This window comes from Polistes fuscatus, unplaced genomic scaffold, assembly GCF_010416935.1.
Source record: "Polistes fuscatus isolate 324 unplaced genomic scaffold, CU_Pfus_HIC Scaffold14, whole genome shotgun sequence".
Lineage (NCBI taxonomy): Eukaryota > Metazoa > Arthropoda > Insecta > Hymenoptera > Vespidae > Polistes > Polistes fuscatus.
This window is the reverse complement of record NW_025113042.1, coordinates 3,464,490-3,489,340: the sequence shown is the minus strand read 5'-3', so window position 1 is coordinate 3,489,340 and position 24,851 is coordinate 3,464,490. Positions and strand designations below refer to the sequence as shown.

The 24,851-nt window shown below is 27.6% G+C and overlaps 1 protein-coding gene across 1 annotated transcript; it reads left to right on the top strand.

Annotated features, from left to right (window-relative positions):
- The first annotated feature begins 9,343 nt into the window (after window positions 1–9,343).
- On the top strand, window positions 9,344–24,784 carry LOC122514197 (diuretic hormone class 2). The gene is made up of 4 exons (XM_043630857.1): window positions 9,344–9,463; window positions 22,525–22,646; window positions 23,580–23,684; window positions 23,767–24,784. The coding sequence occupies exons 2-4, from the start codon at window positions 22,555–22,557 to the stop codon at window positions 23,891–23,893; spliced, it is 324 nt and encodes a 107-aa protein (XP_043486792.1). The 5' UTR covers window positions 9,344–9,463; window positions 22,525–22,554; the 3' UTR covers window positions 23,894–24,784.
- The last annotated feature ends 67 nt before the right edge of the window (window positions 24,785–24,851 follow it).

Sequence of the window (24,851 nt, the reverse complement as noted above, 5' to 3'; positions counted from 1 at the left end):
TTTCGTGACAACTTGTTATATTTCTCTTTTTTTATTATAATTCTAATCGATTCATTTTGTCAAGAAAAATATCATTTAACGTGACTCCTTCTTGATACTTAATTTAATTACATTTTTCACGATAGAACGAGAAGTTTCTATACCAGCTTGTTCTGACTAAGAACCCATACTTTTAACGATTTTCGCATGAGATTTACGCAATTTAAGTAATGTCAACGTTAACTAAGAATGAGATTCCTTGAAATGTTGTTCCAAGGAATACAAAACTTTTCTCTTGCTAACCAATTTTGTACAAAACCTTCCGAGTTAACACGTTGACTGTCGGTCGTGCCATCAATGATCTACCTTTGCTTTCAATTCAAACTGTTTTATAATTAAACTGCATACAAAATCACTGAACACAAAGTATCTCTAACTATTAACGTACATATACGATCATATTATTCGAATTCAAATCACTATAATAATTTTGAGATCATCTTACAGAACCATAATTTCCAAGAGTAACACACTTAACAATTATTTTGATATTAAAATTACTCGTTTATTTAATTTTCTCTTTAACTTCTCAATTTATTCGGTTCTTCCAAAAATTGATTGGAATTACGGACTAATGAGTAGATACGAAACATGTAACATAATAAATCAGAGATTAATCCAATTGATGTATGTGAGTTTTGACTTTTTTCTATCTCTCTCTCTCTCTCTTTCTCTTTCCTACTGTTTCTGTTGCAACAACAATCAGGAATTACGAAGTACTTGACCATCTCTGTTCTCCTTCTACTTTGGCCTCTCATGAATTTAATGAGACAGAGAGTACACGTACGAGAGAGTGACAGAGAGAGAGAGAGAGAGATAGAACGATGTTGTACTTCCACAGGTCGTGTCTCGTTAAGCTCTTGAATTCAACTCAAGATTCCAGATTTCTCTCTGTAAGCTTCATCGCAAAGCTCGTACAAATGTGGTGGTATAGGTGTTTCACTTAAGCGTGAAATTTGATAGAAAAATTTGTTCACCGAAAAGTACGATTGAGAGAATCGAACGTATCAAAGAAAATAATCTTACTAATTTGTTGTAAAACTCGATAGGAAAATTTTCTGCCAACTCGAAACCAATCAATCGTTAAATGTCGGTCAAACTGTTAAGGATATCTGTAAAGTAATTTATAAGGGAGTTACCATTTCCATGACATACGTATAAACGTTCGATCAATTTCGCAATGATAAAATAATTAAATTTATATTTCGATATATTTTGCTAATTAATTATTATATTATATATATATTTTTTCTTTTTGTAAATCGTAAAATGTTACGAAAATTGGATAACAATTTTGTCAGCTTGTACCGTAGATTTTATTACTTTCGTATCAATCGTAATTTATAAAGAATATAATAATGATTATAAAGAATATAATAATAATTATAAAGAATATAATAATGATTAAAAAAAAAAAACACAAAGACACTTTCAACGATATTCATTTATCTAATTAAAACGCTCAGAACATTATTATAAAAGATAAATTGATAATCATAAAATCAATAATTTATTAAAATATTATTCCATAATATAAACGTATGTTTTGTGTGTATCAGTTGACTGATCTTCTTCCATCTCTCAGTATTGGATTGATTTCTCTTTTATGTCTCGATAAAAAAGCTATAAAAGCAATGACGTATCTGATAGTTTGTTAGAATATAACCGATAATCCTTTTAAAATACCTTACGAAACACCCTATTCGATTTAGGTTTAAAATATCAAAAAATTCTATTTTGATTTCGAGTTTTAAACGTACAAGGGTAAATGATATTTCTTTTATTATCTCATGAAAAATTCGACACGTGTTTAAATTCGTGCAACGTATTAATGATCTGAGAACGTTGATATACATTTGTAAACTTATTAATATCTTTTTTGATATTATTTTTTCTTTTTAATTGGATTTGTTGTTATTCAAAGAAATTGATTATAAAATTTTAGAAAATAATTACATCGCGTTTCCAAACGTTTATATATTCACGTTTATGCGTATCCTTGTAAAATGTATGTACGTACTTACATTCGAATGTCCCACGAGTAATATATTGAATTGAAGTAAGTCCTAACGCAAAGTTCCTTCGAACCAATCATGTACGAGTACGTTATACTCGGAATATGCGAACTAAAAGTTCATAATTAAGGACAAACTTGGGTAAAACTTTACACACGCTAAACTAGGAATATCCTATTTCGTACATTTTCATTTATTACGATTTCGATAAAAGAAATAATGTTTAGAATAAGCTTCAATTAAATTGGTTACATTTGATATATAGTACAATATATAATAAATTATAAATAATTAAACAGATTGATCTCTAGAAAATTTTGTACAACCAATTTATATATATATATATATATAGTAAAATAATCATTTATATTATATTACAATAAAATAATATATATATTTAATTTATGTATTTAAATTCTAATAGAAATCCTGTAATTAATAATTGAAAAATATCTTGTATATTTAAACGTAAGAAAGATTAATGATTTAAATCGAATAATTTAAAATAGCATTTTACTGTAACTGACGTTAAGAGACACAAGATTTAGAATGTAAAATAAAATAAATAAAAAACTAACAAAAATAGCTAATACGTTCGATATCCGTTCGATGTCAAACGATTTTCGCTCGAGAAGGTTTTCTTTAGTATTATTAATGGGAAGTAGTTTGCATGTAAGTACGTATATATTGACATGCGTATATGCAACCCCTCTTCTTGCTTACGATCGATTATGTGGAAAGGTCGATTTATGTGACTTGTCTTAAGCAATTGCACCCGACCCCGCGAGATTTATTTTCTATTCTATCGTAAATTATAGAATATTTTACATTATTTCACGATACGTTATAGAATTTGACCTACTGTTCTCGCATGAATGACCACCATTCCCTTCATTTTACACAATTTAGTTCAATAAGTCTCATACGCGTTTTAGTTTACGCTTCCGTTCAAATTAATCAAATAGTTTAAATTATAAATATATATAACATGTTTTGTAAAAATTAATAATGACAATTTTAATTTGATTTTATTTTAAAATGTCAAACATATTTTGCACACACACAGGGACAAATTATAATTCTTAATTTAATTATATATATTTCTGTTAAAACTCTATTAATTATTTTGATAAACAATATTAATCATAGGAAATATAATTCAATATTTTAGAATAAATCTTCTTTTAAAAAAACAACTTTTCTAATTGCATACCTAGGATAGATCGAATAAAATATTATATTTACATTACTATTATCGTGTATATAAATTTGTAAACGATATTAATCGGGAAAAAAAATCTAATGAAAAATTCTACAATAATTATCGATTATTATAGCGTTTAATTATTAAAGACACGTTAATCATAGACAACGAAGTAGTACCATTTCCCCATAGGAAGATTTACTTCCTAGTTAATCGTCACGTATTCTGAATCCATCATTCCATCCTCTTCCACCGACAAGAAATAAATTAATAAACGGATAAATCGATTGATTCCTCGAGAAGAGTAGAGTTAGCTACTGTCGTTGTCGATTAAACGAATTTGCCAAACCGGACGTTGTTAACACCGTAACCAACCACGAACTGTTCTCTCTTTTAGCGTTCGATTTCAAATCCCCGTTCAATTTCGCTTCGAATCCAACGACGATTTATTTCTTTTTCTTTTTTCATCGATCATCGGCAGATCGATCAATTAAACTACCTTATACGCATTTATTATCCTTAGTTTTCTTCTTTTTTTATTATATATATTTTTATATATTTATAAATAATAATATTTTTATTGTATAATAAAAAATTAAATATATTTTATATATTTTTTATATATAAATTCACTTTTCTTATCTTTTTCTTCTTATTTTTCTTCTTTTTTTTTTTTTTAGATATAAAATAAATCATCATCATTTTTAGATCAAAAATAAATATATAAAAATATATATATAAAAAATTAAATATATTTTATATATTTTTTATATATAAATTCACTTTTCTTATCTTTTTCTTCTTATTTTTCTTCTTCTTTTTTTTTTTTAGATATAAAATAAATCATCATCATTTTTAGATCAAAAATAAATATATAAAAAAAATATATATAATAAAAAATTAAATATATTTTATATATTTTTTATATATAAATTCACTTTTCTTATCTTTTTATTTTTATTTTATTTTTCTTTTTTTTTTAGATATAAAATAAATCATCTTACAATTAGTAAGAAGCGTGTAATTAAAAAAAAAAAAATGTAAAGTAACGTTTACATCTAAACAAATGGTATTCTCTTGTTAGTAGTAGTTTGAATTGAGAATGAAAGATAATATATAAGATATATATATATAGATGATATTCATTTTTATTCCCAATGGGCATTCGTATCGTAGCACATTGTTGGCCATTTCGTTGAGTATTATTAAAATGGGCTATCACTCGATTTGCATGGCGACGATACTAAAAGAAGCGCCGGCGCCCTCGAAAAAGAACAGGGGGACGACGCGATAAGCGTTCATAACACACTCCATCGTCTTATTACCGCCGAGGAAAGAAGTCAAGAATGAGAGATGAAAAAAAATTAGGTTGAGAGAGGAAAAAGAAAGATTATGAAGCAGAAGAAGAAGAAGAAGAAGAAATGAGAAGAGAGGGGGAGAGTATTCGAGTTGGGAAAAGAAAAGAAGGAAAACAAGTTTTTTTTTCTTTCTCTTTCTCATACACGCACACACACATACACACACATACACACGCACGTACACTTTCTCTCTTTCTTTTGTGCGTAATAAAAAATCATTAATTAATCACACTTTCTCGCACATTGTGCGATCCTATTACGAATTCTCATTTTTCCACAAAAATTGTCGAACTTCTGTCGAAAAATCAATTTTGTAACATGAAAATATGACGTCACGGGAGGACAAATATCTATGCCAATTATATAACATTTTATATTATAATGAGTATGATCGAATTATATAATATAATTTATTCGGTAGACTTTGCGTTTTCTGTTCAAAATTCGTCAAAGATTATGAGCAGTAACTGAAGTGAAAGAGAGATGATGATCCAACGAATGAGGGTGTGAATGAAGTAAACAATATAGAAAAATAATAAAAAATGACAAGTTTCAGGTCAATAGGTTTTCCAAGAACCCCTCAGTTTCCAGTTTCCCCTCAGAATCGTCATACTAAAGCAAGTGGAAACGAATTTTGTGCTCTTGTTTCCTTGTCAAGTCAAATATTTGCCAAGGGTTACACTTCGACGTCTTAGTTACTCTTTTATGTCGCATTTTATGTCTTCCCTTAGAAATGGAGTGAGACAGTGAGACAGAGAGAGAGAGAGAAAACGTTGACTTCTGTAGAAAAAAAAAAAAAAAATAGACTCGTCAAATCGTAAAAATCTCTTCCAATCTTCTTAGTCAATCTTCGCAAAACCTTTTCGTTTTTTTCAAAGGTTAATGTAGTCTTACAACGTTGCTGTAACAACATTTACTCATTGGCTAATAAATTGGGAAAATATATATTTTTCAAATAAATTAAATCGTTATACGAATATTTTTATTTTTGCATTAATGGAAATATAATTTTTTTAAGAAATAATATTCCGACGAATATATAATAAATGATTGGTCGAATCGATTGGTCGAATTTAATTATTATTATTATTATTATCCTTTTTTTCTTACAGTCAAATGATAAAGTTAATTATTATTTCGTTGACGATGACACAGAATATTATTTATAGATAAAATTAATTATTCCAAAATGTATTAACCCTTTTTGTTACTAGTGACCCATATATGGATTATTCATACAAACGTTGCGTACGAGCATCCCCTATCTATACTAATCGTACATGCAAAGATCCCCTATGTACCACCGTATAATTAATTTAATTGAACTAATTGTAACAAAAATGGTGATATCTTCAAATTTGTTAATCAAAAATTTGTGGTTGGGGAGGGAGGGGGGGGATTTTAGAAACAAAAAACGTAGACTAATGGAAAAGCAGGGTAAAATTGTCGATATTTTTTTAACGAGTAATAGAAAAAAAATGTTTACGTTAACTTGGATGTAACATTTACGAATACGATACTGAAATTCAACTCGAAAAATTAATGGATCGGACGTGACTAATGAGTCGTGAGTCGGTACTCTTTATATCAATTTTTTTTTTTCTTCTTCTTCCACATAGATGCTATCAATCCTATTCATTTTTCTTTTACTTTTTCTCCTTTCCATTTCTTTTTCTTACATTTACCCGCACACCCTTTCCTTTCCTTTCCTTTCCTTTCCTTTCCTTCTCTCAATGACTCGTTTCATTTGATCGATAGATTATTGTACATTTTTTTACGGTTTTGTACGATAAGACCGATATCTTCTTTTTCTTCTTCTTTTTATCAATTTTTTTTTCATGCACGAAACACACATTTATTTCAAAAATATAATACGAAATAAATTCTTATATTATCTTTCATAAATTTATTCTATTCTATTCAACAATGATGAAATAATTGAATAAAATTAATTCGTTTGTTTATTAAAGTACCTAATAAATTTCATTATTAAATCGATCTTCTATTTGTAAGGCTCGAAACTTTTCAATCCTTAATAAATTTTTCGTTACTTATATATAATTTTCATGTAACAAGACTCAAAAGAATAATCTCAATACGAAAAACCAACATTACATTATATTACATTAATATTTAAAAACGTTGCTAACTTTTACCAAACTTTAATCAGAAAAGAGAGAGAGAGAAAGAGAGAGAGAGAAAGAGAGAGAGAGAGTGGAATAATTGATTATAACACGTATTCACATCCTTATCTCTTTTTCTCGTATCTTGTAAAATACCACAACGTAAATTATTCCGTACGTAACTTGGATTGTTACTGGTATTGATGATATATATGCATACGTGTGTACGTGTGTGTGTGAATGTAATAGTGATACTGTTGGTAGTACTACTGTTCAGAGTCTGTTCAGTTCATAGGTATATCTATTTCTAAGGAAAGCAGCAGGTGGTTCACATTTCTTTTTACTCTCACAATATCTTCCACCACTTTGACGGTTACCTTTCCCTTCTCTTCCCTTTCCTTCCCATCCCATCGACCTGTTACAAAATAAAAAAGAAAGAGAAAGAGATATGAGAGAAAGATTATAAGGCTGTGCGTGACCCGAAATTTCGTTTTGTATTCCTTCACACCCTTCAGACAGTAGAATCTACATTGAAAGTGAATACGAAATAACCTACTGACTAAGCATTTGATATGATTTATTAAATACAATTGATGACATATTTTAAAATACATTTTTTGTTTTATAAGAATGGAAAGATTTTGTTTTGGAATGTATTTAAATGAACCGAATGGGATTGGATACTATGATTCATTGATTTTATTTTATTTCGTATATCGTATATGATTCATCGTCAGAGAATTTAGAATATTGTTTGTATCATATTTTATTACGCAATTTTTCTCATTTATTTTAATGTAAAATGGAAAAATATTATTACGTGGGTTATGTTGAAAAATGTTGAAACTTTAACAGAAATATAATATATTAATTATTTAAATACAAAACGCGAATGCATAATTACGTATTCTAAATTTATACTGATAAAACGCGAATATTATTACAACAATATTATTCATAGCGAATAGAAATATTTATAAATGTTATGTGCACTACGCGCGTTTTCCTTCTTCAAGTATTATAATAAACTTATCATTAGTACTACTACGTGAAATTACATAAAAACAAGATGACAAGTAAAGTGTCTATGGTGCAATGAAAATGAATATTTAAATGGTACAACAAAGTAAAATCATATTAAGTTATTTTGAATTTGACAAATGAATGATAAAGTCTAAGAGGATTCGTAATTAAACAGATAAAAACCAGTGGAAGTATGATAAATAAATCACAAAAGAAGGAGCTAAGAGAAAATTAATAAACCCGTAGAAGAAAAAGCTGTTCCGGTGAAAAAGAAAGAGAGAAGTTTAAAATAAGATACAAAAATAAGTGGTTGAAAACTCTCACGGTGTTTTGTGCCATGGAACACGTTCTTTAATAATGAAATGTTTACACGCCCCCGCGTGACAAAACGCGTCGTAGAAATTTTTATAAAAAGAAAAGAGTTGTTAATACTCGTTTTTAGCACTAACAAAGTTATGCATTATTAAATAAATCCAATCGCATGTCAATTAATAAAAATTTGCTAAATAGTCTATGGGAAAATGTAATCAAAAATATTTGCCACTATTGGGAAAGCTTAATTATTTTTTTTTGTTTCTTCTCTTTTAATATTTAATTTTTGTTGTATATTTTGCATGGCGTGCAAATTAAACGATTGTAAAATAAATTTCGGAAGATATTGGAGCCCTTAATTTCTAATTTAAATTTTACTTCCAAATTTTTCCCATTTTCGTATTTAATCGAGTATGTATGTATTTTAATAAAATTCAAGTAAGAAAAACTTTTGAAAACTTTTCGCAAATACGTAATATCGTCGAGGAGACAACTTTAATCTTAACGATTAACGACCCAATCGCAATTATTTTCTTTTTCTTTAATAAACTCATTCGATTTTGTATCAAATTAAAAACACAATATATAAATAATTCATTAGAGAGATTCAATCTTATACTAATAAATATTACAAATAACTTTTGTCGTAAACCGTATCTCGAGAAAACATAATACCAATTTAAAAAAAATGAATGAAACCGTTGATCGATAAAAAAAAAAGAACAAGAGAAAGAAAGAAAGAAACAAAACACTATAGAAAATAGTATAATAAAATATAAACGTTCGAGACATTCTATATCATTTCGCACGTCTTCTCGATGGATTTGACAAACCATGACAACCACTAATCACATATTCACACATGCATATACATATACATATACACACACACACACACGCAAATTCACCCCTTTGATGAGAAAAAGGGAAAACAGACAGAAACAGAGAGACAGAGAAAGAGAAAAATATGTAGGGAAAAATGACGCGTGGGTGTTAAAGAATAAATGCATTCATGGGTATTAAAGAATAAGTGCATTCATGGGTGTCAGGAGGAAAACGCAAAGGAATACCGGTAGCCTAGTTCGGATTCTCGCGATCTGTTTGTTTTTCCTACGAAATGTACAATTGCGAGGGCTAACATATAGAGGGGGTTGCTCTTGGATGAGGAAAAGGGTAGTAGACGTTTGATTGGACGACGGTGGTAAAATGGTGGGGATGGCGATCGTGAGAGTCGCTAAGTTGTCGGCTTATATAAACGGGACGCGGAATTCTCTACCGCAGAAGAACCGCATCCACCGTCCGGGAACAACAAGGACAAGTGTATCACGTGCCCTACTGAGTTACCCTTATATCTGAAGTTTCTTTTCCGAGATCTTCTTTAAAACTAAGGTAACGTAATACACTTTTAAATCTCTTTTCTTCTCTTTTTTTACTTATCATTTATATTTACAACACTTTGCCTTTATTTCGTCTATCTCGTACTTTGTTTTGTTCTTAAATCTTTCGTTTGAAATTAAAAGAAATTATTGAACGTTTGATCGTTGCAAATTGTTGATGTACTTTTCTTTTATTATCTTATCTTTCTTCTTCTTATTCTTCGGGTAGGTAGATAGATAATAAAATTTTAAACGTCTCTTAGGTAGATATCTATGCGCATATATAGTTGATAGTTGTCTCGACAAAGTTACGGTCTTACTACTGAAACAATCGTAAAATAAGCAGATACTTCGTGGTACGTTACGAGCCGAATAAAGAACAGCGAAGGAACTATTTTATATTCAACAGCTTGATATACGTTTCTTTCGTAATGGTAAAATTAGTTTTCTTTTTTTTTTTTTTTTTTAGAAAATGAAGTAATCTCTTTATGTATACTTTTTTTTTCTTTTATACGAATCGAATACCTTTATTTTCGTCTTCGGGAAAACTTTTATGGTGATTTTATTTCTACGCAAGAAATAAAAGAATAAAAAAAAGTATTTGATATACGAAATACGAAATAATCATCGAATGGGAAAAACAAACGGGAGGATAAACATATTCCCGAAAGAATTTGTTTATTTGTAAATTTTTTAATTTATTAAATTTTAACGTGTTATAAAAAGCACAGAGAAATTTGTTATCGTAACTTTGATAATTTTTCATCTTTTGAATATACGAATAAGATCATTAGTAGTAGTTGACACAAGCTTTTGTCAGACAAGTGAAACAAACGCGTGTAAACGGACAGACTCTGAATTGAACGCATACGACATATATATACTTATATATACACACGTATCTATGTATCTTCTAACTATCTATGTATGTATATTACGTGGTACGATGGCTATGCTAACAATAATTAGTAACAATGCTATTACATGTCGAGTATGTGAACTCATTGAACTCCATAACTGTTCGATCCATTATTGTTAAAATTAACTTACTTTTATTATTTATTAATCTTTAATTTAGTATTATTTTTATTACGTATTAAATAATCGATATAACATCTATTTTTAAATATTATTATTTGTCAAATGAAAAAATTCAAAAATTAAAAGAAATTAGTCTCGTGATCCATACTTATTGTAAACATTAATAATATCTTTTTATCCGATATTGCGAGAACAAACTACGTTCTATGATTAACTATACAATAAAATGCGATAAAATTATAAATTAAATGCAATACTTTTCGCGAATCCAGCATGCAACCGGTGGTATTAAGTGGAAACGGCGGAAGTGGTCTCTCATAGCTTCGATATAAATAATATTAATTAAAAACAGAAAAAGAAATATAAATAAAAAAAGAATAAAAATTACAAAGCATCGATAGAAAAAAAAAAGAAAAAAAAGCAAAAGAATAATGAATGACATTTTAATTCAATTTCGGTTAACTGTAAAAAATTATAATATCCTAATCTAATCATTAACGTTTCAAGTAATATTTTCTTTTCATGTGAATGCTTAAAGTGGCAGCAACGAATCATCGTCTCATTTTAAAACGAAGATTCGTTCTATCGAGGAACGTCGTTTTAAACCCATCCTTTGAAGATTAATTGAATTAATTAAAAAGAAAATCTTATAGTGTCCCGTGCACCATTTTCTCTTTGTTGTTCTTTTTCAAAACATATATAAACGCGTTATTCTAATTTAACTGGTACCATAGAAAAAAAGTAAATCATAAACTGAATAGGATATTTAACACCAACTAGATCGTTTGCCAAAGTAGAAAATGAATTTAATGAGATATTTTTATTGGAATCTTTTTTTACTCTTTATAAAATTCTAGTGACACTGAGAAAAGAGAAAGAAAGAAAGAGAGAGATGAATATTAAAAAATATCGAAACTTGGAAAAAGTATTCGTTAATATTCGTTTTTCCTTTTTTTTTCTTTCTTTCTTTTTTATCCAATGAATGTAGAAAAAGTAAAACTCTGTACTAACAAAGATAGGAAAAATGTTACATTTCAAAGGAAAATCCGACAATTTTTCTACGATTATTTTTATTTGATTGTATTTTTATTTGATTAGATTTATTTATTATTTTTTTTTTCTTTTTCTATCAATCAATTCGAAGACTTTTAAGGATAAGAATAATTTTATATTCCAAGCTTTTTAATCTTTTCCTTTTTATGAATAAATTTAAATGCATTGTTAATGAGGATAGAAAGACAATATTTCTATAATTTAAAAGTTATTATATTCAAATCTTCCTATTAAAATCAACAAGTAAAACTCATATCTCTTACACAATTATTTAAACGTATCTATCATTACATTTATACTTTATGATACTAAGCAAATAACATAACGTTTAATTAGAGATTAGATATACTCGACTGATATGAGTTCTAATTTACAAGGATACGTGTAATTATAGTTACACAAATATCTTTATAATATCATAAAATAATTGTTCCTGGAATATTAATCATTTTTATCTTTCAAATATTTATCGATTTTTAATATTATTAATTTGTTATCATTTTAAACTAACCACGGTGTGTTGGTATTCCGAATCAATGGAAATATCATAAAAATAAACGACTCTTATAGTATGTGGATTAAATGTAGAATAGCTTTTGACAGTTTTGACCCATAAAATAGAATAATCACGGATTTCGACGAGTCTCAATTTTTCAAACATTTGCTATTATTTACCTGACGATTGAAACAACGTGTTCGAAAAAAGAAAATAACTGAATAACGATTACGAATAGTGATTTAAAATAAACCTTAAATCAAAGTGAAATCAATCCTGTCATTGGTTACAAAAAAAGAAAAAAAACAATTTACGAGCTGCCTATTTCATTTCGTTCGAAAGACGTTTTATCGAATCATTGTCCTTGATTTGAATAAATACTTTTTCGATTTGTTAAACAATAACGAACAATTTCGAAGTATCTCGAGAAAGGTAATAAAATTATTTAACAAAATTATTTCAATTATTCGCGTAAAAAGTGTATGAACGATATTTCGAGAAAAAAGAAAAAAAAAAGAAAAAGGAAAAGAAAAGAAAAAGAAGTGAAATATTTTAAAGTTACCGACTGAAAATATCATTTTACTTCGAAGGACGTACTGGTCTCTGCTGCTCGTCTTGGGAATTCGAAAGAGAAGAAAAATAAAAAGAAGTAACTTCTGTCAGAGAGAAAGAGAGAGAGAGAGAGGGTAAAAGAAAAAGAAAAATGAAAGTATGGGGGGAATAACATAATAACGGAATCGGAGACAACTCAATCGAATGACATTAAAACTTGTCGCGCGATGTTTTAAAATTTTATATTTTTTATTTCTTTTTTCTTTTTTTCATTTTTCTACGAGATATGTTTTATACATTAAGGTAGAGACTCGAATCGCGAAATATAAATTTTCCTTTCTCTCTCCGTCTCTTTATTTTTCTTTCTATTTTCTAACTCTAATGTCAGTTTTGATAATAGTTCGAAATTTGAGCGTGTTACTTTATACGTAGAAAAGAAAAAAAAAAGGATCGGGAGAGGGGGGGGTAGGGATGAGGGTGATGGTAAAAAGGGGAAGCAATAAGTGTTTATGGGAAATATTGCGAAGAAAAGTTTCGTCGTGATTGTGCACGTGGAAAAATTCTCTCCACGTATTGGTCGTTAGAATTTCGATTACGTTTTACGATTTTATCGGTTTCGAAATTGTTAGTTTATTACGATTGTAGGAGATAAACAAAAAAAAGAAAAAACACGCGTTCGATAAGATTGATCGTAATTATGATCCGTAGTGCGTACGATGAATAATAATTATTTTCAAACGATATATTCGTAGAAACGTATAATATTATCGCACGAATTAAACAACCACGTATTTTTTTAATCTAACGTTAGAACAAATTTTGACAATTATTATTAATAATTATGTAAGAAACATATTTCTTTGATTTTCTATATTTGATTTAATTATGTATGTCCTTTTTTTTGTTTTGTTTATTTTTTCTTTTTTAAAACGCGTTAGAAATATCGCGAATAGGTAAAATAGCTCCTTTGGTGTAAAATAGGCCATTGCTAGACACATCGATTTATTGGCATAGAAATCAATCCTGACTATAAATGAAAAGATACCGTAACAACTTTTTCATTCACTATTTCCCCTTTTACTACGTTGTTACGTCCTTTTTATAAAATACTTTCTTCTTTCTTTATCTATCTATTTCTTTCTTTAACTCTCTCTCTCTTTCTCTCTTTCTCGAGAAGTGTTTTTTCCTTTTTTTCTTTTTTTCTGTTTATTGTACTTATACCTCTATGAAACCTTAGGAACTTCGTATAATGTATACGAAAAATGGAATATAAAAAACATTGAAAGCTCGCGCTTGCCATTGCATTTTCTTTCACGTGCTTACAAACACCCACGCATATATATATATATATATATATATACATAATATATTAGACGGAATGTAATATAATAGTTTTCGGAGTTTTCAAAGTATGGCATTACATTTTATTTTGTATCTTTTTTTTGTTTTTTTTTTTTTTTTTTATACTTTTGCGAACGAAACGATAACGTTACGTTTTAAAAAGTAAAGAAGAAAATGTCGGTTCTTTTAATTCTCTCTCGTCCATCGAAGAAAACAAAATGAAACGTAAATTCGATTAAACTCGTGAGAAATATTTTAAGAGGAAGCTCGTTTTTTTGTTCTTTCATTATCATATTTCTTTTACGTTGTTAAAATGAAGTAAGGAAAAAAAGAAAAAAAGAATAGGAAAAACGTATCACTTTTCTTTTCATTTTGTAAATGTATGGAAATTCGTAAAGTCAATTTCATAAGAAAAGCATTATCCTTTAGGATAAGAGTAATACTAACCTAACCTTCTGATATGACTAAAGGATAACGAGATAAACGTATTATTCTAAAGGATTTCTTGATCCTGACAAAGATCAAATTCAAAACTCTCCAATCGATTTAGTATTAAATAATCATTTGAAATACCCATGAGAAACATTGTCACAGCAATTAGAACGAATTTTTCTTTAATAAAAATTTACCATTTATCTATTACCATAAAATACGAAAATAAATTCTCTATTTATTTATCATTGAATAAAAAGAAGAACAAAAATTACTTTGCAAACAATCTAATAAATTTCAATTAACGATTTAATAATTCATCTATATTCCACAAACTTTTTTTTCGTAAATATAAATAACAGAAAAATTTCATTTAAAAATATATGAATATACGATAGAGAACATATTTAAAATCGAATATTAAATATAAAAAAATAACAAAGTTTTTATCGTAAAAGCATGTAAGTAAAATTGAAAAATAAAAGAAACTTCGATTTACTGTTAAAAACGTGATAGAAAGAAAGAAATAAAAAAAAAGAAATAAGAGTGAGTGAGTGAGAGATAGAGAGAGAGAGAGAAAGAAGATAAATCAATCTCGATAATGTTAAAACATCTTAATAACTCTACATCAGAGGAATTCAATAAACTTAGATGCAACAGGATAGTTTCGTGGCTACGAAAGTGAATACCATTATCGAACGTTTACCATAAGTTTTCCCCACAAGAAGTAAACTTTCAAAAGCGTTTGCAAACTCGATAAATAAAATGCATAAACATGTTTTTTTTTTCTTTATACTCTAACCGGAAAATACAATTTCTTTTTTGAGAAAAAAAAAGTGTGAAAAATCGAGGTTAAACTCATAAGGATCTAAGTATTTGTCAGTTTTTTTTTTAACGTAAAACCTTTCATGATTTAACAATCTCTCTCTTTCTCTCATTCTTCTATCTTCTTTTTATCATTCTATCATTCTATCATTCTATATCCTAGTTTGTTTAAAGTACATACTAAATAAACTGAAAACCATTACCACACCACCATCACCACAGTGGTTTAAAATCGAAAAGAAATGTATTCGTTGAATAGAATGAAAAGAAAGAAAATAAACTTTAAGGAAAATAGGATTCTTGTTTGTTTGTTTGTTAGAAAAATAGACGGATAAATAGAGAGAATAAGTAGAAATATCCGTAGACAATTTTGGGGGTGGAGGAGGAGAGGGGGTGGGGGTGAAATCAAACGAATAAAGTCCAAAGGTAAAGTAAACGTAGTTTGAGAAGAAAATCAGGTTTACTTAATCGGGTTACATTTTCTTACGTCACGTCACGATTATACGTTTAGGGTATGAAAAGTATCTCAAAAATATCCACATTGATGGAAAACGTTGGTTTAAATGTGGCGAAAATTACATCTACGTGAGAATCCTTAAGCATTATGGAATTTCGAACGTTTTAAAGTTGGATAGAGAATGATAAATAAATATGTGAAATATGTGAAACATGCGTGTAGAGAACAAAGTAAATGGCATATTTCGTATTCCTTTGACTTCTAAAACCTAGTGTTCTAATATTTGCCATTGTTGTCATCGTTTAAGATTTTTCTTTTTAGTCTTTAACATAACCATTAGCAACTTGTTTCGATACTTAAATAAAATCAACGAGCACCAAACAATCGGACGAATTTATTTTGATTTATTTTTAAAATAATAAGAAAAACAAGAAAAATCTAGAAAAAAATTATATAGATGGATTCTTTATCTTCTTGAAATATTCACATATTTGCGTATAACAAAAAAATAGTAATATTTCTGTATGTACACATTTGAAAATAGACAAACACATATGTACGTAAATGTAGAAAAGAATCTAGAAATCGTATCTTTGCTTTTTTTTTTTATTCGCTACAAGTATTCTCGATAAAATTGGAACGAACTATAGTCTCGTGGGAACGATTACATCGAGATCAGATATCTGATGGATATCATGGAAAATTGTCGTAAATAACATATATATATATATATATTTTCTAGGATACTATGAAAAATCAGAAATTCAATTTCTATTCGATAATAAAACTTCTTATATCGTATTTAATCTAAGTATTTTTGTTTTGTTTCTTCAATCTTAACAATTTAAAAAATGAATTGTTTTTATTATAATTTTATGCATTTACCATTTCATTTTTGGGGTAATGATTATATTATAAGAATATTTGAAATAAACATTACGATCGTAATATGATTTTGATTAAATAATATCAATGTGAATAATTCATATCGTGGCTTGTTTTTTTCCTTGGTTTTACTAATAAGATGATTTAATTGCGCTGCTTTCCAATACGTCTTTCTATAGGCAATAATTAGATAATGCCAATTAGGTGGTAACTACTTTATTAACTCTGAGAATACTCGATTAAGGTTTTTTTTTTCTTGTACCAATGGAAAATCATATTTTGAAGAACAGATATTAAGTTTATTATTTCTCACGATTTATGAATTATAATAACTAAATAGACTATCGGTTTTTATTAAAGTTCCTACGATTTCTATTAAGAAAATCTTGTATAATACGATAAAAAAAAATACATTAGATTTATTATCATCTCGATATAATTAATAATAGAAATTCAATATAAAAGTGAACGTCGAAGTATTCTCGCGAATAAATAAAAGAAATAAATAATTACAAATAACAACGGTTTATCAAAGTGGTCGTTATATTTTTATCTCTACCTAATAAAGTTACGTCTAACGTGACATTTGTTTCGTACTCGTTCCGTTTAAAAGGCAAACCTGTCATTGGTAAAACTGTAAGAAAAGTTTTCCTTGTACTAACGCATACAAGACAACTCGTTTCTATTCCAACTTCATAACACATTTCTCGAACTTTCTGAATTTCATGTTTAGTTATAACGCTTTAGAATAAAATATCAAAATTGTTGATTAAATTAAATTGAAAAAGAACAAAAAAAATAGAACGAAAAATAAGGAAGAAGAAAATATTTGTATATTATTACTGACATTTTATTCTAATCTTAAACGGTCAACTTTCCAATTTTAAATATAATTTGATGAACGATAAACACGGTTTAATGATTTTCTTACACTCGACAGCTACTCGATCACAAATTTCTAACAGAGAAAATTTATCGATTTAAGGATACATAAATGCAATGAAAAATTAAAATTAAAACAAAACAAAATATATAAAAATCATTGATCGACCGTACTTAAAGAAAAATTCGTTTTATTTATAATAATTTTTTGTTTGAAATGAGAAGAGAGAAGTGGAGACGGTGTTAATTAATAAGTTTTTAGATTTTTTTTCTTAAATTCAACTTTTTTTTTTTTGTAGCTCTTGTTTACTTTTTTAAACAAATTTTGCATAAATCGATAAATTCATCTCGAACGTCTATCGTAATTTGTTTGTATTTTATCGATAGTAAATATACGTTGCTGTTAAAAAATTTTCGAATGATACTTATTCTACTTGTTATTAAAGTTAAGAGGAAAATTCAAATTTGATGATATTCCAATATCTCTGGTTATCAAAATCGATGAATGAAATTTGAATAATCCAGCTATCCTGCAAGGATTTCAACCTTGTTTATAAATCTAAAGATTATTCTTATATTTATAAATGAATATTATAAGAGAATGAGAGATAAAATCTGATTATTGCATTCTTTGCAATTCTAAATAATACGAATTACTCTAGTTAAAGTATTATTAATATTATTCTATGAAATATATTTATATTTTAATATTTATTTTTTTTTATCCTATAACTTAAGGATATAAATAATAAGAACAATTTGTGGAATTTTTTATATAAAATATTAGTCCAATAAATCCTCGAATTTTCTTCAAGCATCCTCCACCTTTCAAATGAGAAACTGCATGAATCATGAAGCTATAAAAACTAAAGAACCGTCTGAAAAATTAATAGTATTTTGCTATGACCATTATGTTACTCGATTTTAATACCAATCCGATCTTTACTCGATTGATCATCCTACGTATCTTTCATCATATTTTTTTTTTTGACAATGACAAAAAATAAAGAAAAGGAATCAAAAAATGATGATCCTATTTCTTTCCTTACCACATAAGATTTCTCTTCTTTTTTTTTTTAATTCGAATGTCATAACTCACGTATACAAAGAAAGAAATCATTTCGTTAATACTCAAACGACCAATTCCGTTCGTAGAATTATCCGAAACCCTAAATCATTCGGGTACATTAACTTTTTATATTACAATGGTCATGCGAAAGTATGTTATCGAAGATAGAATCGTAATTTATAACCCCTTGTCGTCATCCTTCCCTCCCCCGTGAGGAAAATAATTTTCCTCGATGTTTCCGTATCTTCCATTTCGGAACTAATGTCATTAATATTTACAAGAGAAATACATCGAAGAAAGATTTAATTAACTATCCCCTTCTCCACTCATCCCAGAAAAAAAAAATAAATCATCTTATATTCTTCACATCTCATCTTATCAATCATATCATAACAAAATCATTTTATTGATCGTAAAATATTGATACGAATATCGTCTAATGATCTTCAAGAAAGATAGAAATTGTTCCATCAATATTATAATATTTATTAATCATTGTCAAGAAACATAATAATTATTTTATTAATTTTTTTTTAATAAATGATTGATCTGAAAATATTACCATCCAATTCCACGCGTAAAAAGTAAAACGAGAAAAAAAAAAGTATCGTTGATTTGACCATTTTCCACGAGCACAAATTTATTAATATTTTAAAAACTCTTTCGGTGAGTTTCATTTAGTCAGATTGTCGAATTGGACACCTAATTAAAAATTTTTTTACATATCCTGAAAAAAGGAACAAAATAATCGTTTGTTATAAATTTATTCGGTAACTTTCGAACCACGTGAAAAAAAAATATAACTAACAATAGTTGCTTAATTACGATATTAATAAACTTTCCCAAATTTTGTCGTATATTAAATAACAAAATCTATTCTCTCTTTCTCTCTCTCTATTATATATACATAGTTCATTAACTTTTACATAAATCTAATAGTCTACGAATAATGTAAATTCAAAGTAAATGTGTCATTTAATTGTAAGTATAAAACATCTCTTAGTAATTTGAAAGATTAAAAAAATATAAAAAAAAAAAACTCGATTGTAAAGTAATACGTATCCCGAGAAAATCGTGTTCTCATAAATAAGATTAGGAGTAAAAAGAAAAGTGATGTATAAAAAACGAACACGTACTACACATACAACGATAAAAAAAATCCTACGTTCGATAATTTAATTTTTTTACGAAGATCCTGTTTTACTCACGCATATCCACGCATATACCTACACATACACACACCCACACAAACTAATATACACATCATTCTAAATCTAAACGTTATTACATCTTACAACATCTAGCAACGCAACCCCTACAATTTGTTTGATATCATCCTTTTTACAAAACGCCTCTCTTAAAGTATTTCCCTCGATCTTCTTCTTCCTTTCTTTTCTTCTCTTTCCTATCCTTTCCTTTCCTTTCCTTTTTTCCCTTGAATCTTTCAACCCTATTCCTCTATCTTGCGGTATCTCGAATTACTCGTATTTCAAACAAATCCTATTGACAAAAATAAATCCACTTTTCGTACCCTTTTTCTACACTTCGTGGTTATTTTTTTTTTTTCTTTTCATCTTCTCTTCCCTTTTCTTTTTATTTTTTTTATTTTCTCGAAGAAAGGGTATCTCTTCTTCTTCCGTTCCTTTTCTTTTTTTTTCTTTTCTCTTTTCTATTCTATTTCGTGATGGTTATTATGATCGAAGGGATAAGGAAAATATAAAAAAAAAAGAAAAAAATATAACACCTGTTTTTTTCCTTATCCACCGGTCAAATTCTTGAGATCATATTCCTTTTCTTATCTTTCTTTCTTTCTTTCTTTCTTTCTTTCTTCGGGATTAAGTAAAGTGTTCTTTATGAAAAAATAAGCAAGAAACATACATGTGATAATATTATACACGTAAAACAACGTTGGAGACATTGTAATATCATGTTTTAATCGATATAAATGTTACCTAATAATATTTTCTGTCTTGCGAATTATTAAACGATAAATAAAAAAGAAAATGATCGTTAAAATTTTTTCTATTATATATAGAGGATATTATTTCTTTTTATATCGAGCTTTCTATGTGTGTGTCAGTGTGTCGTGGTATCTTTAAACGAGAACCTCTATTGCTTTGTGTTAGTTTCTTAACAATGAAAAAATATTTATGATAAAAATACACAATACGTAATAAAATAATAAAATATTTACACGTAATTAAATTCGAATTAATCTTCAAATTGTAAATATACTTTTCAAACTCGATTTTTTCATTTTGATCAAATTTGAATAAATGTTGTCTTCCATCTAGAATCGTATTTATATTATCAACAATCAATACATAGTCTTTTAATTCATTACTTAGGATAATAAAATTCAATTATTTGATTATACGTATAATAGTTTTAATTACTATATTTTTGTATATTTACATTTTGAAGAGAAATTTTAGCTTCCCTGGTTATAACGTAAAAAACAAAACAAAACAAAACAAGAAATAAGAAAATAATTAGACCATGCATTTTAATTTTTCATCATAATTTCCATACGCGCAAAGTAGAAACATAGTTATCCCCATAAAAATGCAACGCGTCGGACAATACAAATTCGCAATTCCCCACTTTATTTCGCAAAGTATAGATCGTGAAATTAATACGCTTTCAAATTACGTCGAATTGCCTTTAGCTGGAATATAAGTTGGGTAATGAAAAAATAACGTCGTTCTCGCATCCACCTATACTTGTTCTTTTTATTTTCTCGTGAACCGTTCTTTTTTTTTCTTGTTTTTTTTCTTGTTTTTTTTCTTGTTTTTTTTTCTTTTTCAATCTTTATCATTGCAACATTCAGCGTTGAACGATTAATAATGAAGCTGTTATCTTATTTGTGAAAAAGCACCTCAATATACTTGCTTACGAGATAATATTATCACTGTACTTTAAAAATATGTTAGAAACCAAAACACATATGTATATATATATATATATATATAATAATAAATAATAGATAGAGAGTACATATTATTTTTTATTTAAATATTTTAATATTTTGATAAAAGAAAATTGTATTAAAACCAAAGAGACACTTTATTTAACACCGGAGTGAACAATTTTTTTTCTTTTTTTTTTTTATGTATTTCTTTCCAATTCACGTAAACGTACATACACCTATACGGATATATACATCAACATCGATTATCGAGTACAACGAGTCCAATTATCTACTCCTACAACGAACGATCGGCGTATTCAAGGCAACGTGATTGCTTTGCAGTAAAATGCTAATCGAACGAACATTGAAAATATGTACACTGTGAAAATAATCTACCACTTTTATTAGTTTTATATACCGAAAAAAAAAAAAAAATAAAAAAATAAAAAAGGGGAAGAAAATATTATATATTAATATCAATTTAATAAAACAATTAGAAAATAAAATGAACTATTTGTTCATTTGTTTTACCAAATTGTTCAATTTAATAATCAATAATATATAATCAATTAATTAATCAATTTTTTTTTATTCTTAAATTGTAACATTAACAAACCCGGAAACTTATGAAGAATTGATCTAAAAAACAAAGTAATTAATTAATTTAGATGACAAACTAGAAACCTTATTTTTATGTTTTTTTTTTTTCGGTCCAAGTAGTAAATTTATGATACATATGTGTGTATGTATTATACATATACGTAATATACATAAAACGTAATTGTGAATAAAACGTAAAAAAGTACGAAAGAACATTCAGAAACGTGTAGCAGAGTGTTGAATAGTTTGTTAATAAAGTTCCCTGAACACTGCAATGACTTTTCTTGTCAGTGATATGAAAAATAAATCGTCTCGTTCTTACTCGTAATCTCGCAAAATTCTGGTTTTCACCTTTGTTACATTCAACTCCCCACCCTTATTTAAAAAATAATTGATAAACACATACTTTCGTATCTACGAATTAATAATAATTCGTTTAAAAGAAAAACCATTCAATTGATATTTTCAATAGTAATTAAGCTTAATAATTTTTAATTGAACGATTGTCATGATCTGGTATTTAATTTTAGAACACGTGGACGATTTATTCCTCATCGAAGATGCAGAGACAAATCGCAATCTCCTGTTTGATCCTGATGGCCATAACCGTTATGGCTGTTTCAAGTACTTTCGCGGATGCTGCTCCGTTTTCGTAAGTACAAATTTATTTAAACAAAAATAATACAACTTTAAATTAAAACGAAATAAGAAATCCTAAAAATATTTCTCGATAAGAGTATTATAATAATTGTTTTTTCAAAATTATTTCAAAAAGATGTTACATTTTTAATAAGTGACAAATTATAATAAAAAAAGTGGAAGGTGGTTGTTGAGGGAAGGAGAAGAGGGGTGGTGGAGGAAAATAGATAATGTCAATGAATAACAACGAATACATTAACGATCAAATTAATTTCATCTAATGGATATCACAATTGCGTCGCCATCAGGACTATCACTTGATATCGTTGTACCATAAACGATGAGAAAAGAGACGCATCTGGTTGCAACGGATGGTTTAACCTAGTTTCGTTTCATGAAGCATCGAGTCTCGATGGAAAATGGTTCTCTGATTTGAAAGTAAGCACCCAATGAAGTAGCCAAGGAAAGAAAAAAAAGAAATCTAGGTAAATTCATTTTAAAGGAATATGCTTGAAATCTATCAACATTGAAGTATACTACTAAACCATCGAATTCATCTAGGATGCATCTCTTTTCAACAATTGCTATGAAATAAAAGATTACATTATTCTAGGAAATCGCGTCGATCTATCCATGTAGGATGTGATTCGTCAATTAATATTAATATATAGATTTTATTATACTAATATATGTATTTATTATATCAACACTTTTATTTATTTGATCAGTATTTTTGTAAAAAATTTGTTATTAATATATTTCTCGAATGTAATGTTATAATTTAATCGATATTTTCAGCAGATGATTATTATTTTCTTTTTAATAATTATTTATTCAAATAGGATGCCCGATATATTATTATAAATACTGATCCAAGAAATAATTATATTCTTTTTTAATTATTTTACAAATAATTTGCATTGTATTATTTTTGTTTTGTTTCTAGACAACAAAATTATTGGAACCAATTAGAAGAGGACGATCCCGAGGCTCTTCTTGATATGCTCGCACGTCTTCGTCATTCGATCATGCGAAATCAAGAGCTAGAAAAGTTCGTATATTACAATAATCATTTAACTGTCACGATTTAATAAACCCGTGAAAAAATTTAAATATACATTTGATTTTTTTAGCAATAAACGTGGATTGGACTTAGGATTGAGCCGCGGATTCAGTGGTTCTCAAGCAGCGAAACATTTGATGGGACTTGCAGCTGCGAATTATGCCGGTGGTCCTGGACGAAGGCGTCGTTCGGAATAAACATAAAATAATTCGACGTTATAAAAGAAGTATAAGGAGAAACGGGAAGAATTGAAAAATTAAACTTCCCCCCCCTCAACTTAAATAAATAATAAAAGATAATAATAATATTAATATTATTCTCAACGTAATTGTTCGTAACGTGTCAGATTTATCTTTTCAATTTGACGCGTCTCTCGCATTTTGATCGTCTATCCGCCATATTGGTTCCATTAGATTTTACTTCATTTTCATCTAATCAATGATCGCTTCTATGATCTACTTATCTTCGAATTTTTTTAAATATTATTCCTCTTCTACTTATAAAATTTTATTATCAACATATTTGACACATACTTCTTTCGTTATTCTAATTTTTACATTAGTTGTAATAAGATTTACCAAATAATGCAAACCGATGATCTATCTCTAGTCATGTAAACATATTTTATTATTTAATTAAACGCAAATTCAGTTATTTTGAATGAGAATGCAGTTATTTTGTTCTTTTTTTTTAGTTTTCATATCATTTTAGAATTAGATACAATGAATAACACACGAATAAATGCGATTTATTTTTCAATATCTTGATGTCGTCGATTAAATAAAATGGCTATACGATTGTGCCATATTATGTACCATTTGTAGATATTTACTGTATTTACCTCTTGTCGATAGAATGTATTTTACGAATCTGTAAAATCTAATATATGTATTACACAATACAGAGAGATAGATAACATAATATATTAATTTATGTATTTTATCTTCTAATAATGTCACGTACAAAAAATCTCTTTTTTAATTTCTATTTAGGACGAAGTCAAAAGTTTAATATTTGTTGTAATATGTGTAACAAAGAAATGTTTTTCGCCTCTAAATCGTCTAAATAAATGTTACTTTAACTCAAAACTGTTCTAATCTCAATCTCACTCGCTTCGATTTAAAAATACACACACGCACACACACACATACGTGT